The following is a 16,029-nucleotide window of genomic DNA, read 5'->3' on the forward strand; positions in this document are numbered from 1 at the left end:
GAGCTATGAGTTGCAAGTTATAAAGATGCCCAGGAGGAGGTATGGTCTGTGTGACAGAGGGCCAAGAGTGATGGTGAGATGCTTAATGGTAGCTCTTCTCTCTTCATTGTGGGAAGCAAGCCACAGGGACTAAACCACATTGCCATTAGCAAGGATCTTGGCAATCCCATGATAACACAGAAGAGTAAAAAAGGAAAAAAGCATATTACAGAAGGAAAACATGAGTCACATCCTATAAATGTTTCCAGCTTAGCTTGCCTAAAAAACAGAGCCAGGAAAATCTGTGACACATCATTGTACTATGAGGTCTGAGATTATGGTTCAAATAAAACCATGAAGATCTAAAAGCCTGTTATTCTACATGGTGCTTTAGAGAAGCTCCCTCATGTCTGTTAAAAGATAAAACCCATGTGGTTTTGTAAGAGTAAAAATGCAATCAGATGACAATTCATAATGATCAGTCTCTTGAATAAGGAAGATGGTATCTGTAGAGAAACAAGTAACCTCATTCTCTGTTGGATGACAATGAGCACATTATTCTCTAGTTGCCCCAGGGAAACACAACTGGATAACATAATTATTGCTCTCTGTTTCATGTAGTGAGTGACCCTGATTATGTATTGGAGATAAACAACTTACTGTTTTTGTTTGTAGTAAAACTAAACTATTTCCTTTCCCCACAAGCTCTTCCAATTTCTTTCCTGATTAGGCTCTTTAAGGAATATTGCCTAAATCTAGGATTATCCAGGCTCTCAAAGACTTAAACCCTGAAATTCCTGTAGAAAACCTTCCCTGATTTTATTAAAACAATTAGTTTCCATCACTGATCCTCCCTCCAACAGAATATTCAAGGTCCCCCCACGAGACAGGAAAAAGACACTAAAAGAAAGTCTGAAATAGTGTTCATTTGGCCATTTAACAACACGTCACCTTTCTTGTCAAATATCTTTTCTTTCCCTGTGTTACTCCATACACTGTGTAATAAAAAGTGCACAATTCACAGGCAGCACTCTTTGTCATAACTCTGTGAGATGGTGTGCTTGAGGCAGGGGAACATTTGGCCCTTGTGGTTCAGAGGGTTTATCTTTTCACTATTTCTGCTGCTAAGTTTGTGTTTTTATCAGCCTCATATTTGGAATCACTTGGACATCTCTCAGGCAGAGCTGGAGAGCTGGGCTGACTGGAAGATACCAGCCTGCTCCAAGTGTTAGATTTGTGGAAAGACAGACTTCTCTTACCTTAGTTACCACTGACCTTTTTTCTGCCTTTCTTTTCAGTCTGTAAAATGAGAATTATAACTCTTTTCCACAGCGAGCATGTGCTTCTCTAGACAATCAATAAAAGGATGAGAAGATAGAAATCAATATCAGCTTAAGGCATTTGGTTACATGAGATGTCCCTGTAAAGGAAGGAAAGCTAAGATCTCTCCCCAAAGAATGAGATCGGCATGTACTGAGCTTGTGACTTGGCTGATCTCCTGATATCTCACAAGCTCTAAGGGAAGATCTGAGTTTTTTAACTGACTCTGGCTGGCAGGGACAGAGCCTGCCCATACCTCAACCATCCCTGCTGTAAGAGCACAAATAGCACTTTAGTGACAAATGGAGCTTCTGCCTATTCCCATTCAGTAATGGGGTGACCCTCTCACCTGAATTTGTGATCTCCTGAGGCATATGATACAAAAGCTAAGACATAAAGATTTGGGGTTTTTTTCTTGTTTTAAAGAGTCACAAATCCCTGTTGGGAGATATAGCTGTGACCTCATTAAGAGGAAGTAATTTCTTCTCGAAAGCTCTCTGCTGATGTACCATTGTGGTATTCCATTGTGGCAGTAATGAAAAATGCCTCTAAACCATCACAGTAGGATCGAGGGCTCTTCTGAAATGCAGGTCTGCTCACTGAGGCTTTCTAAGGCATTCACATGAATGTACAAGATGCAAAGTGTTGCACACGGTTAGATAAGTGAATTGAGTCAGAAGGCTCTTCCTGAGCTTTATTCACATAATACAGGTAGAACTGCAACAGCTGGGTCAGTGGAGAAGGTGGGGTGGAGGAGGGGAGGAAGATTGCCTGCTTTTTCTCTACTGCCCTAATTTCTGCTTGACTTCAAGCTGTGACCAGCTTTTTCCCCCTCTCTTTTTCATACTCTCTTTTGTGAGCATGCAGGAGAAATCCAAGTTTATGCATTGTGAAATATGAGCATTGTGTACTGGATAAATACCATTGTGGTCCCTTGTTTGCATTATTTTAGGGCTTATGAGCTCATGGGCCACAATTCCACTGCACAAGGCACTGTACAGGCAGAATAAAGCAACAGTCTAATGTCACAAAAAGATTGTGATTTAAACACAAGATGAAGAAAACCCAATGGATATAGACAGGCAAGAAGAATAGGGCAGCCACAATGAGAAGACTAGTGTTGCTGGCTCTAGGGCAGGAGAAATGCCTCCTAAAGCTTTGGCAATCATTAAGCTGTTGGAATGTTAATTCCTGAAACACCCGGTCCTCCACATTGTCCTGAGTTTGCGCAATTTTTCCCTCTAGGATCTCTCTATTCTTTTTATACAAATCATAATTTCTATTGAATGAATACTAATCATTTTACCTGAGAAAAATAATCATAAGTAAGTAAAGTTTAGAAGAAAAATAGCTGGAAAAAAATTAATCTTCCCTGATATACAGAAAATTGTAAATTCATAGGTAATTTACATAAATAAGCTAGTTTGCATATAATAGAAATGGTTTATAATCCACATGCTTTTCTTCTTGATAAGATGATCTGTAATTTACCTGATAAATCACCCAGAGGTATCTGCCTTCTCTTATTCTATTTGCTGTGTATTGAATTACTTATTTCCTGTGTGGAATTGAATACACTAAAAGCCTGTCACTAACAGGTTTACTGTTATGCTCTCTCCTAATGAAATTACAGTCTAGTTTTTAAAAAATTGATCCAGTAGAATTTTCGAAGCATTTTTATGCTATTTTATTGTATATAGAAAAAAAAAAAGCCCAATTTTGTTGTAGTTCATGTTCTGCCCTGTAAACTGAAACTATGGCTTACTCTATGTTTGCTTTCTAGGTGCACTTTTTCAGCAGTGTTCAGCATGCACAGTTGCTGCAGTCTTTTTGGGTTGTTCAGAATTGCTGAAAAAGCCCCCACAATTCTGAATGAGCAATATAAGATGTAAAATATTGGTTTGGATATTCTGTTGCATAGGCCAGGGGTAGCTGTCCTTTTGTGAGTCATATTTAAATTCTCATACCACCAGAAATAGTTCATTGCACTGATTTATGTAATTAATGGTGGTACCTGCTGTAGGTGACACTAGGCACCTGCACTGCTAGCAGCAGTTATGGCTTGCTATGTGAAAGCACATAACATGCAGCACAGCTGAATCCTGCCAATTTTTCTTCCTGCACCAAAAAAAAAACTCTTAGAAGACTGTGTCCTTGACTGTGGCATGTGAATGTTATTGTATTTTCTCATGCCTTTGGAAAAGCAGCAGTGACTTGCAGAGATTTCACATGCCATTAGGACTGGTTCCCAGGGCTGTATCTCAAGGATCCAGCCTGAACTCAGAACCTGGTGCTGCTGAGGGTCTAGTTGAGAAGTAAATTGTTTGAATGTCACAAATCTTCTGGCAATAATTTCTTTCGGCTTTCAGTTCATTCAATTTTTGCCAAATATATTACCCACTAGTATCACACATTTCATTACACTGTCATGGATATGGTTAGTTTTATGTATTAAAATAAGTGAATAAATTGTGGCTAATCATATCTTTTCTTGATCTTATTATAGTCAAGGAAAATAAGAACATCTGTGACAAGATCAGAATATATGATCATAAGTCACAATTCCCAGACTGTTTCTAAATGTATTTTGGGTCTCAAATATCCATCAGCTTGAAATCTCACTAAATTTAGAAAGCATTTGTGGTGTTGAAATACATCTCTTTGGTGTCTTTGAAAAGAATACGACTGTTGAGCTAAGGGATAGTCTACAAATGTCTCTCAGAAATGTCAGTTAATTAACCACAGGGTCACAGAATGGGTGAGGTTGGAAGGGACCACAGTGGATCATCTGCTTCAACCCCCCTGCTCAAGCAGGGTCATCCCAGAGCATGTTGCATAGGGTTGCATCCAAACAGTGCTTGACTATCTTCAGTGAAGGATTTCTTCTTCCAAAGCAAAAGAAATAGGAAGGGCTTACGTGTTCAAATTGGACAGATAAGAAGAAAAATAGACATTAAAATAAGAAATTTTTGTCTGATCTGAAAAATTAAGGGGAAAACTTGATTTCGGACACAGTAATTACATATATTTGTAGTAATTAAATGGTTGAAAGCTGATGGAATAATCAGATTGATGACCCTTCACAAAACTGTGTGTGAACTCTGCTGGCATGAACTGTCTTAGTTTGACTGAAGTCAATGACTTTGTCAGCTGAAAATCTGTCCTCTGGTGCATACAAAAAAGAGTTGAGGAGACATTTCTCATTCACAAGAGAGATCTGCAAAATCTTAAGTAGCTGTGGTGCCAAATATGAACACTAATTCAGTATTAGTAAGTATTGGAATTAGACAAGACTGCATGTCAGCCCCTGGTCTCCCAGACAAGCATCAAGGAGATTGATAGGACAGTACATAGATCAGAGTTTTGCAGGCTTGGCACAGAGCATGTCTGAACTTTTATATTTGGTGTCAGTCCAAAGAACCTTAAGGATAAAAATATAATCTAACTGCATTTGTGAAATCTGGCTAAAGCAGAATACTGGGGCTTTACAGTCCTAAATGTCACTGCTAGTACCACTGCCAGGCCATCAAACCAGTCAAAAAGCTTTTCTGCATAAAGGCTGGATAAGGACTCTAAAGGGCCTTGTGCTTTCAGAGGTCTCCTGAAATGTTGTGGGCTCTGTGGACAGGGCCTGCAGCCACACAAAATCACGATGTTGGTGCAATGGTTGCCAAACATGGGAACAGCCCAGGATATTCATGGGAATATCCTTGAGAAGGTTCACCAACCTTCAGTATTAGCCATGAGACAAAGCAGAAGAGTACAATTCCTCACTCCAGCCCTGTCCTTCTGAACCTTAATGTTTGAAGCCATGATCCAGACAAGGTATCAGCTAATTTTTACAGCCACAGTAAGTCCAGCCACTCCCATGCACTGGAAATAAGACCCATCAAGAAAGAAGAATTAGTCTTAACTGAATTAATCTTTGCTTATACTCATCTTTAGTTCAGATCAGAGAGAAGTCTAGAGTTCCCAGGGATGCTTCTAGGTGAAAACAAATCAGAGTCAGAAGTCTTGGAGGGAATTTTCATTACTGTCAAGCAGAACTAGAAAATTTCTTCAACTTTGCAACCTTCTAATAGTTGTTTAGGGTGCTCATTTTTAAAAGAAGGGAAAGACACCAAAATGGCTTTGTGGTCTTTTGAAATGTCAGTGGTGTAGTTGAATCTGATAGATTTCAAATTATTCAGTAGGTTACCCTTTCATTGCACCCATACCTGTATAAATGAACCTTTCCCCTGGCTGTACTTCAAAGGCAGGAAGCTTCAAAGATTTATCTTCATCTTCATTCCATATCTAGAGGGTATAACTCTTAACAGAGAAACATGTGCTTGGTCTCTGCTGTAATGATTTTTATTTGCCATAGGGAACCTTCAATTCCTTCTTTTCTGAATGGTCCTGGAGCCTTTTAGTTTCACTAATGCTTCCCACCAAAAGCAATTAGGGATGACAGTGTGTGCCCTAGTTCTGATAATTTGCATTCTCTGGCAAGCTGTTTATGAGAACAAGATTGCCATCTGATTTATGATGACCTTATGATTTTTATTTCAAATAAGAAAGCAAAGACTGAAACAAAACAGTCAGCCATGTAGTTGCTCCATCTGCTAACATACAAATTGTTCTATAAGGTACATTTCTCATTATCTTAATCAAGTTCAGCTTTTGATATCTAAGAGTCTATTCTACAAATTAACAGACTTCTCAGTCCCAGATTGTGTCTGGCTTTTAGCTACATTTGCTTCTGGCTGTGTTAGCCAGTGATGAATATCTTTCCTTGAAAAATCACCCGCAGGCTGGATGGCTACTCTTTGGCCTTCTGTTCCGAAGTGGTGCTGATTTTTAAAGCAATGTGTTGTGTCCTGGCTAAAACACACTGAGACAGTGTTTCTCTTAGTTCCCTCCTGTTAAGCCGTTGGTTCTTCCTTTACTTGTGGGTGTTCCCTTCATCTATACACTTTCACTATTGTGTAACTTCTAGTGCCTGCAATCAGATGTAACATTGGTCAGCACTGGAAAGCACCAAGATAGATGGATTTCTCAACAAGGACTCCTCTTTATTTGGCTTGATGTAGGACTACTTGATATCTGGTCAGCCTCCAGTTTAGCTGTTATTTATAATGTACTGTCCTGTAAGCATCTGACTCTATGCCAGCTGAGCAGGCCACGGATTGTGGAACTTCATCTTTATTATCCATAAATCACAGTTATTTATCTCCCCTTAGATGATATTGCTGGTTATACTATATTAGCTGGAAATAATTTTCTGACAATGGGAATTTGGCCTGCTTCTCTCTTTGTCAGGTCCTTTTCATAAGCTCTGGGTAGAGTTTACCCACATGTGTGTTTTTTGCCTTTGCATTAGAGCTGTCTTTATAGCTACACAGTTAGCAGAGAATTTCACTACTGAAAAAGTACAGGCATTTAATATTCAAAAAAAGGATGATCCTGCAGCACTGAGAGCCTTTTTGTTGCATGGGTCTGTGGCAATTTCCTGACTCATGTTGCTATGGTCTGACTGGCATCTCTGCAATTTTACCCTTGAAAAAGGGAAGGGGAGCTTTGTTAGTGTCTGACCCATATACTCAGTCCAGATTCAGTATTGCAGGGCTGGATGGTCAGACTATGATATTGGATTGACATTTATATGCTTAATGTTATGTTTAAAAGTTTACAGGGGACAGCCCCAATAACATTGTTTCAGAGGAACAGAATAAATCACGCAGAAGGGTAAATGCAGAGGAAAAATATAGGGAAGCTGCACTCCTAGGGCCCAGGCACCCTCCTGGCTGACATTTTCCTCCTTCCCAGGCTATTTGTGAGAATGTGATTTATTGCTCACATTTCCCCTGCTGTTGTTCTCGCCTTCTGCAGTGGCACTGGAATGAATGCTAACACTTTTTCCAAGTTTCTGACTTCATTAAATGCCCACAAAACTGGACTATACTCGATTAATTTCTGGCCTTTTCACTTTATAATAAGTTTCTTCTGTTCATTTTTAACTAGAAAATCTGAAATCTAACGTTATGAGGATTTTAGGTTTAAGCAAACTGCTTTACAGGGTGGGGCTTTTCTGGCTTTGGTTGGTAGAGCAGGACAACTTTCAGCCTTAGTCACTCCGCTTTAACCACTACAGTCTCGCAAGCCCTGGGTTCCTGATGCAACCCTGATGCTTGGATGCTGATTTCTCACCAGCATGATCTTTTGTAATACTGTAGCTCAAGTAAGGCACAGTTTTATATGTCTGGAAATGCATCAGTGTGTCAAGGTGAAGTCACTGAATGTGCCAGACAGGCGTATTTTACACACACAGATGAAATTCTGAAACTCTGCTTGTGTTGCTTAGCTGTAGCTTCATCTGTTATTGAATGCTCATAAATTAATTTGCTGCAGGAGACAACAGGCTTGCAATTATTCCTCTGCTCTGTGCAGTTTACTAAAACTCTTTCCTCCGACCCCAAAGCAAGACTAAAACAATATTTAATTTAAATGTCAGAGTTAAGTAAGTGGCCAGGAGACCTCACAGAGAATAGGGCAGGAAATAAATGAATTTATGATCACATTTACTAGCCCAGTCCAACCTCTGGAAATCAAACTATTAAAAAAAAAAAAAAAAAAAAAAAAAAAAAAAAAAAAAAAAAAAGTCCTGACTGCCAGATAATCTGTGGTTTTTGCTTCTTTGGAATTCAATGTGATAAATAGCTGCTTTTCCCCAAAGGTAATTTCTTTCAATGTGACTGACTTTATTGAGTTCAAATTTTCACAGTAAATAAGTCAAGGACTTAGCCCTGTCTGTGGGAACCAAATGAAAAGCAGCTTGCATTTCAGAGGGGCTGTAAGTTCCCACCAAGCAAAACACTTCCAGAAGTCCCTTTTAGCTAGATTCGTGAATACGGTGTCAGGCTGCCAAATTCAGTCCCTCTAGGATGCGGCTGTATTGCCAAAAGAAGCAACTCGGTTTTTTATTACGTTTTCAAAGCCAACAGCTCAGTGCCCCCTACTGACTAAATATTCTCAGAGGCCAGCAAGGATCCCGTTCCAAGGCCCTCAGACCAGCCCTTTTCTGTTTCATTGCTGCCCTCTGTCTTCTTACAGTCCCCTTTTAGAAACTTCTGTTGATACATTTTCAAAGTAAATACTGTTTTTATATTCAACAAAAGACATGAGCTTTTCTTAATTCATTCTATGAAATCAAATTGTGATTCCTGTCTCTCTTTGTGTTGAGCATCTTTTAATCACTCAGATAGTCCTTGCAAGACAGGATGGCAAAATACTGCAGCACAAATAAAAAGCTCCTAGCTTAACGTAAAAGAGTTAGAGATTAAATAAATGCCAGGAATTGCTGTTAAAAAGCTTCTGCTTCCTCAACAGGACGTCAGAATGGCTGTGGTGGTTACTTGTCAGCTTCAGCTTCTTCAGCTTCTACCTTTGGCCCTCCAGTCTCCAATGTAACCAGAAGATATGAGAAAAATCTGGACTGTGTATGGGTCATAACAGCACCTGTGAACAAACGGATCAACCTCACCTTCACTTCATTTGAGCTTGAAGCACAATCGGCTTGGATGTGCCGATATGATTATGTCAAAGTAAGACAGCTCATTATGTTAACAAGAAAATATCAGTGAAATATAATCCATTATCTTCTCCACGAGGCTAACTTAATTAATAGGAAATGATCTTAAGAAACTAAATTCCTTAATATAATATAAATTTTTTCATTGGGTTATATTACTACACCAGATGTCATTCTGCCTTTCTGGAAACCAGTAAGAGTTTAAACATTACACACACTTCTGGTCTTAGACTGCTCATTTAATGAGTATTTATTTCACAGAATAGAAACAAAACAAAACTCAAACACATGTAAAGTAAAACTTCAGAGTATCAGGTTGAAGTTGAGCAGAACCAGCTAAAGAGAAATCAAGAATTAAAAATTGAGGACAAGGCAGTGAGGAAGGGTGAATTATTTTTGATAACTTCTGGACAGGAGTGACATAGGCAGCAGGAAATTATGCATATATATGCACAATTGCTTGAAAGGACTAGAATTATTATAATTTCTCTCTTTTTTTTCATCAAAAATCTTGGTGCTCATTGCTCACCTGTAGAAGCTATTTTCTTGGAGATGAGCATACAAACCATCAGAATGCAGAATGCTGCTAAACAAGCTCCATCAAGGAATGTTATAGATCCTGTTGAACATTGGAGATACTCAATGAAACAAGGATTTCATTTTACATTTTGATGAATAAAATCACTCTTCTCACTGAAAAGCTCTTTGAGATTACATATAATAAAGAAATGAGAGTGCCAAATTAAAATGTAATCATTTTTTGATAGATTTGCTGAGACAGGACCTGAATGTTCTATAATGAGATTTACTCTGTCCAACAGAATTAGTTAATATGGCAGTGAATAATTATGGTAATCAAGAACATCCTGTTAAAGCACAAGACAACACACTGCCCTTTCAAGTAAACGAAATTGTAATGTAAGGCAGGGTCAGAGAATTTTATTTCTCTTTATTTGCTTGTTGTGCCTAAACTATTAGTGACTTATATATTTTGCTTCTTTCAGCTTTATGATGGAAATAATGAAAATGCCAATTTAGTTGGCACATTCTGTGGATCTACAGTGCCAGCTCCTTTTTTTTCTACCCATAATTTCTTGACAGTGAAATTTGTCACAGACAGTTCTGTGGAAAGGAGGGGTTTCAATGCCACCTACACTGCAGTAGATCGTAAGTATACAAATATATTTATGCGTATATAGAGTTATATCTCTTTTATGGAAATTCGTATTTAAATACTATCTCAGAATTTGTTCTGGACATTGTTTCTTCCCCTCAGGAAGGGGCAAAGAAAGTCAGTAGCACAGCATCTTTAGGCAAGCTAAAAACAGCTTGACCCCAGCGCAATTCTCTTTGATCTTAGCTAGTTGGGAAGAGGCTGTCAATCTGAGAGTACAAAACAGAAATACTCAGATTGTTAACAAATAAGAAACAAACATTTATTTGAGTTTGATGGCATATATTGACTCCACTAGCATGTATTTTGCTTTTTGTTTTCCTTCTAGAGACTCAAAGGCAAATACAAAAGTATACTGTCCAAAACTCAACTCCATTTGAGTTTTTCTCAATAAAGAGTTTTACCCAGTTTTTACTCTATGATGCATTTGTTACTGTTTTACACAGGCCTGTGTGGAGGAATCTATAATGCAACTTCTACATCCGTGACTGCAACATCTCCTAACTTTCCAAATGAATATCCACCATTTACTCTCTGCTCTTGGGTCATTGACGCTCCTCCACAACAGCAAGTCAGGGTGGTGGTAGAGGCCTTCCACCTCCATTCCAGCCAGGACTGCTCTCACAACTACCTAGAGCTACAGGATTCACCAACAGTAAGGAATTTACTAGGGATACCATTCCCCGTTCCCATTCACCTCCCTTCACTCTTTGGAAGGAGAGAAGAAATGTACTATTTATTAATATATGCATTGATGATCCTCTGTGAGGGGCACATCCAAAGCTTTATTGACTGTGCCCCAAGTGACATGTGGTAACTGTTCACAGACCTCTCAGAAGCACTCCGTGCACACGTGGAGTTAGACCTGGGCAAGTGTTACACAGTTTTTCACAGCTGAACCAAGTATCAGTGCTGCCAAACCTAACACACAGGAAAAACTGTCCCACAGCAAGTTTTCATTGTGCTTCCTCCTATCTACGAACCATAATAAAAATGAATACTCATGCCAGGAAGAATGTTAAAAAACACCAGAAAAAAAACCCCAATATTTATGTCCTTCATATTCTAAACCTTCTTTCATTATTTCTCATTTTGGCATGAGAATAGCTCTTATATTCTATTTGTTCCTAATAATAATTCAACCTGAAATGCTGAGATATTATTAGGTGATTTCCAAGAGAACTTTAAAATGAAATTTCACAATTGGTATAGAAAGTGTTGAGATATTTATTTACCTTATGTTCAGTACATATAAAACTGAATTATATCATGAAGTAACTTGTGATGTATTAAATTCCAGCAGAGCCAAGGGTCAGTCCATAGATTCTGTGGTACTGAAACTTTTCCAGTCCCTGAGTTTTATTCTTATGATCGCACTGCCGTTGTGACTTTCAAGTCAGATGAATATATGATTAACAATGGAGTCAGATTTTCCTATCAAGCTACAGGTAAGCCTGAAGAAATGTCCCAAAAAATCTATCTACTATTCTCTTTGTTTATTTCATCGACTGAAATGCAATACAGAGATCTGAAATCCTTACATGTTTCTGGTTTTCTGTCTCAAGGTTGCAGCAGAGAGTATAATCAGTCATTTGGTTACCTGAAGAGCCCTGGCTGGCCTGGTCATCATCCCAATAATATGGATTGTTCTATCATTCTTCGAGCTCCCCCAAATCACACAATATCTCTCTTTTTCCACGCTTTCAGTTTGGAAGACAGCATCCACTGTTCACATGATTTCCTAGAGGTATCATGCAAGTATACGTATTTTGTGAGCCTATGTAAAAATCTGCTAAATTCAAAGGATATTAGTATGTTTGGATGAAGTCTGAGTTGAACTGACTGAATTAGGGACTAATTATTGCCAGAGTTTTATCGTGAAACAATACACCCTGTTAAATCCAAGCCCAGTGAATAAATAGTTTCATTATCTTATCCTTATCTAGCTCTTGTTGAGGTTACCCACTTAAGAGAGTCATCTGGAATAGTTTGTGTTTGATACTAACATCCATGAATGAACAGAAAGCCATAAATCTGAGTGGTTTTGTTACAGCAGTAGATTCCATCTGCTTCAAATTTTTCTCAAGAAAGAGATCTTCCTTAAAAAAAGCAATTTAAAAAAGCCCAAAAAGCAACAAAACAGAAACCAACAAACTCTAGTGACAACTGTAAGACACTTGCAAAAGTACTTTGTGTCAGTGAAAAGTGTATCTTCCTCCTACACAATCCTCATTCTTGCAGGTTTCCCTGTTCTCTGGTCAGATGATAAAAATCATATGTCTGTGGCAGAATCATTATTTAGCTCTATTTTCATATCCTCTTTACTGTCTCAAGAAATGGATCTAAGCACCAGCATTACTGAGTGCAGGAAAAAAATCAGAATTAATCTGAGCTATGTGATATGATATGTGTCTTAATGTGACTGGGGAAAAGAGCAGTCTACAAGGTAAAAAATTAATCTTTTCATCTGGAATATTAATATTTCTTATGAAAAGCAAAACATGGGCTTGAATTGCATAAGAAAATCTTAGCTACTAGTCAAGCAATTTTTTCTGTCAGGAGATATACACACTATAACATTTAGCTGTCTGTTTCTGATGAATCTTGTTCTGTGCAATTACTTATAAAACTCAGACCAGTTAATGGCCTCTTTTTCCTCTACACAGGAATATGTGGTAGCAAATATAGCAGTATTAAACTTACAGCTATAGTAAGCATGCAAGTTACTACCTAGTTTGTGCTGTGTTTGTATTAGTGAATAATTGTGCTGGTGTATAAGTACATAGGAATTTAATGTTGACAGTATTTTTTGTAAATTTTTTGTGTTCCCTGAAGGTCAGAAATGGGAGTGATGTGCAATCACCACTACTTGGCAGGTTCTGTGGAAACACTGTGCCCAGTCCCATCTTTCCCCAAAACCATGTTGTCTACCTTCGTTTCAAGAGCGATTTTTCAGTGGTTCATGATGGATATGAAATTACTTGGACGTCATCATCAAGTGGTAAGGCTGTAACTACAAAATAATTCTACATAGAAGGAAAATGCAGCAATGTGGAATTCAGCTCTTTATGGATCCTTCCTCATCACCTCTTTATATCTTCTTTAGAGCCCATAGTCTACCCTATTCAGTCACCAGAGAGAGGCAGTTGCTCCTCAAGGCCACTGGAGCAAGATTCATTTTACTAGATGGAAGCAACTCCCTCTCCTAATGTTGACTTTAGAAACTTCAGATGATGTCATCCACTTAAGATAAAGATCTCTTTCTTTCACTGAGAGGCTGGAAAATATCAGGAACATCTGCTTTGGGATCCACAGGGTGGTGGTGCTGGTGGTGACTCAGCTTGCTCCAGAAGTCCACTTGTGATATCCCCAAGGAGCTAGGCACGGTGAAGCTCAAAGGGGACAGGAAGCTGCCCCAAGAAAATAAACTACCTATAATGCTGTGTAGTGACTATACCATGGACACATTCATGAATGGCTTATGAAATGGCAGTGAACAGCTGAGTAATAGTTTCTTCATGACACTGAGTTACTAGAGGTAGGAAAGCTTGTGGCCAGATGAGAAGTACTGCAGAATAACCATACAGTTCTGAGTGACCCAGTGATGGAAAGGCAGAGAAAGCTCAGTGTAGGGAAGAGTCAATAAAGAATGTGGTCAAAAAAAAGATAATCCTAACTTTACTTACAAAAATACAGGCACTGAGTTGACGTTCAGTAGTCAACAACAAAATCTTAGGGGTAAAATAGTTTAATGAAAACAAAAGTTTACTAAGAGTCAAATTGACTGGCATTTCTTGGGAAAGGAAGAGAAAATAAATAGACAGCCACTGTAGAAATACATAGTTTACACACAGATATTGAATGATGTGCACAGTTCTGGTCTATTCCTCTTATGAAAAAGTCAGGATTAACAAAGGGCTCCACTTTAAAAGTGGCTTCTGTATGAGGTATGCTGAGACTTTTTAATCTGGTTAAGAAACTACTGAATTCTATACAATTGAGTGATATTAGATGATAAATAGTGATCCACTGTTCTTTGACTTTTCCCATAGAAGAACTAGCAGTCATCATATAAAGCCAGGAGCTCGTAGGCTCATAACAAACTAGATAAACCAGTTCTTGATACAGTATGCAGTAATGCTGTGGAGCCCCTTCCCATAGCATGCTACAAATTTACATGGATTCAAGGGCTACCCACACAAGTTAATCTGATAAACATTATTAAATAGAAAGGTGCCATGTCCAGGAGCTGTAAGCTGAAAATTCTTGGAGACTGTAAGGCCTGCACATTTTTCCTCTATAAACTTGCATTTTTCCTCGGTCATCCACTCCTGCCCACTGTTGAAGATTGAATTTTGCTATAAATGGACTTTGATTGACTTAATATGCCTAATTTCTCTGAGTTGTTCTCTTTATTTTTCTATCCCATGAGGATTCACTACTTTTCATGCCAAAGAACAGTCACAGCAAATTCACCTCCAGTTGAGTAGCTGAGAACTGAATTGATTGAGGCAGAGACTTAAAACTTCAGCTCCTGTTTCAAAGAATTTGGGGGAGGGTGCTGTTGGTTTTAATATTTAGTGATGGTCTAATGCCCATTGCAAATTCTTAGGCTGCTGAAGCTAGAGCCTCAGTTTTATTTCTTATTAATGTTCCTAGCCATGTTAGTTGTCCCAGCTCACAGTCTCTCAGGTTTTCAGTGCTGTTACTGACTGATACTGTGCTAATGTAGCACATCATGTATTGCCTTGTGAAACGAAGCCTTCCAGGCCAATTAACAGAGTCTGCTTCCAGGATGCGGCGGAACATTATACGGCACCAGTGGCTCCTTTGCCAGCCCCAACTACCCGGCGACTTACCCCAACAACACTGACTGCGAGTGGGCCATTACCGCGCCCCAGGGACGAATTGTCACTGTGAACTTTGATTTCATCAGCATCGATGACCCAGGGGACTGCAGCAGCAACTATCTGATCCTCTACAATGGGCCAGATGCCAGCCATGCCCCCACCGGGCCCTACTGCGGAACGGTGCGTACTGCCCTCCCTCTGTAACCACAGGAGTGGTTAAAAGGAGTTTTTACTGTTTCATGTACAGGACCATTTCCCTAATTCTGACATGAATTCCACACAGATGAGTGGAAGTGAAGGCAAAAGGCTTGTGTGGTGTCTTAGAAGCCTTCCAACTCAGACCGTACAGTGACATCTAGTGGGAGGCATCAAACAAGCTTGCTCCATACTTCGTTGTATTTGTGTTTTAAATATTTGCAATATCCTGAGGGAGAAACGCAACAACAGTAACTAGAACAGTTACTGAGATCACTGTCAATCTATGACCCAATTTGTGCCTCAGTTCTAACTCTCTGTCTCTTCTAAAGAATCTTGATGTTCTATAAGGCTTTTAATTTTTCTTGTCTTTCATTTTAGGATACAAACATCGCTCCATTTACTGCTACATCTCATCAAGTCTATATAAAATTTCATGCTGAATATGTGACTCTACCATCAGGATTCCAGTTAAGCTGGACAAGCTAAAACATTGCTTATGAGAAATATATTGCCATTCCTTGCTATACTGAAAAGACTTTAGATGATAAAGGAGGTTTGAAGTCCAGTGATGACAATTGCAACTCAAGTAAGGCCTTTTAAAAGTTACTGTAAATGTAGCTGTTATGAACTTGGAATTCTGTCAAAAAAACCATTTATCTCCCATTGTGCTGAAAATAAACTATTACCTACCCAAGTGGGAAATGGAGATTTTGCTACATGTTTTTATATTCTTCTACATAATTTCAAAATTGTACAATTAATGCTGTAATAATTTGTTACACATGAAGTTGATGAGAGGACGTAACACATGAAGCTGTCTTTAGTTTGTTCCCTAGAGTTATGTGGTTTTGCCTCAAGCATTTCTGAAAACATCAGCTTACATTTTATTCAAATTACCTAAAATCAGAAATTGGTAAAAATTGGTCCCTGTCCTATAA

The 16,029-nt window shown here is 38.7% G+C and overlaps 1 protein-coding gene across 1 annotated transcript in view; it reads left to right on the top strand.

The window, feature by feature from the left end:
• CUBN (cubilin) overlaps positions 1 to 15,797 on the top strand; it is a 141,794-nt gene extending 125,997 nt beyond the window's left edge. Inside the window, 9 exon segments of the mRNA XM_059842496.1 lie at positions 8,668 to 8,882; positions 9,874 to 10,036; positions 10,490 to 10,698; positions 11,344 to 11,491; positions 11,609 to 11,790; positions 12,378 to 12,428; positions 12,870 to 13,044; positions 14,838 to 15,073; positions 15,470 to 15,797. Coding sequence (XP_059698479.1) covers positions 8,668 to 8,882; positions 9,874 to 10,036; positions 10,490 to 10,698; positions 11,344 to 11,491; positions 11,609 to 11,790; positions 12,378 to 12,428; positions 12,870 to 13,044; positions 14,838 to 15,073; positions 15,470 to 15,577 — 1,487 coding nt within the window. The 3' untranslated portion in view covers positions 15,578 to 15,797.
• The last annotated feature ends 232 nt before the right edge of the window (positions 15,798 to 16,029 follow it).

The sequence above is a fragment of the Haemorhous mexicanus genome, chromosome 1 (genome assembly GCF_027477595.1).
Source record: "Haemorhous mexicanus isolate bHaeMex1 chromosome 1, bHaeMex1.pri, whole genome shotgun sequence".
Lineage (NCBI taxonomy): Eukaryota > Metazoa > Chordata > Aves > Passeriformes > Fringillidae > Haemorhous > Haemorhous mexicanus.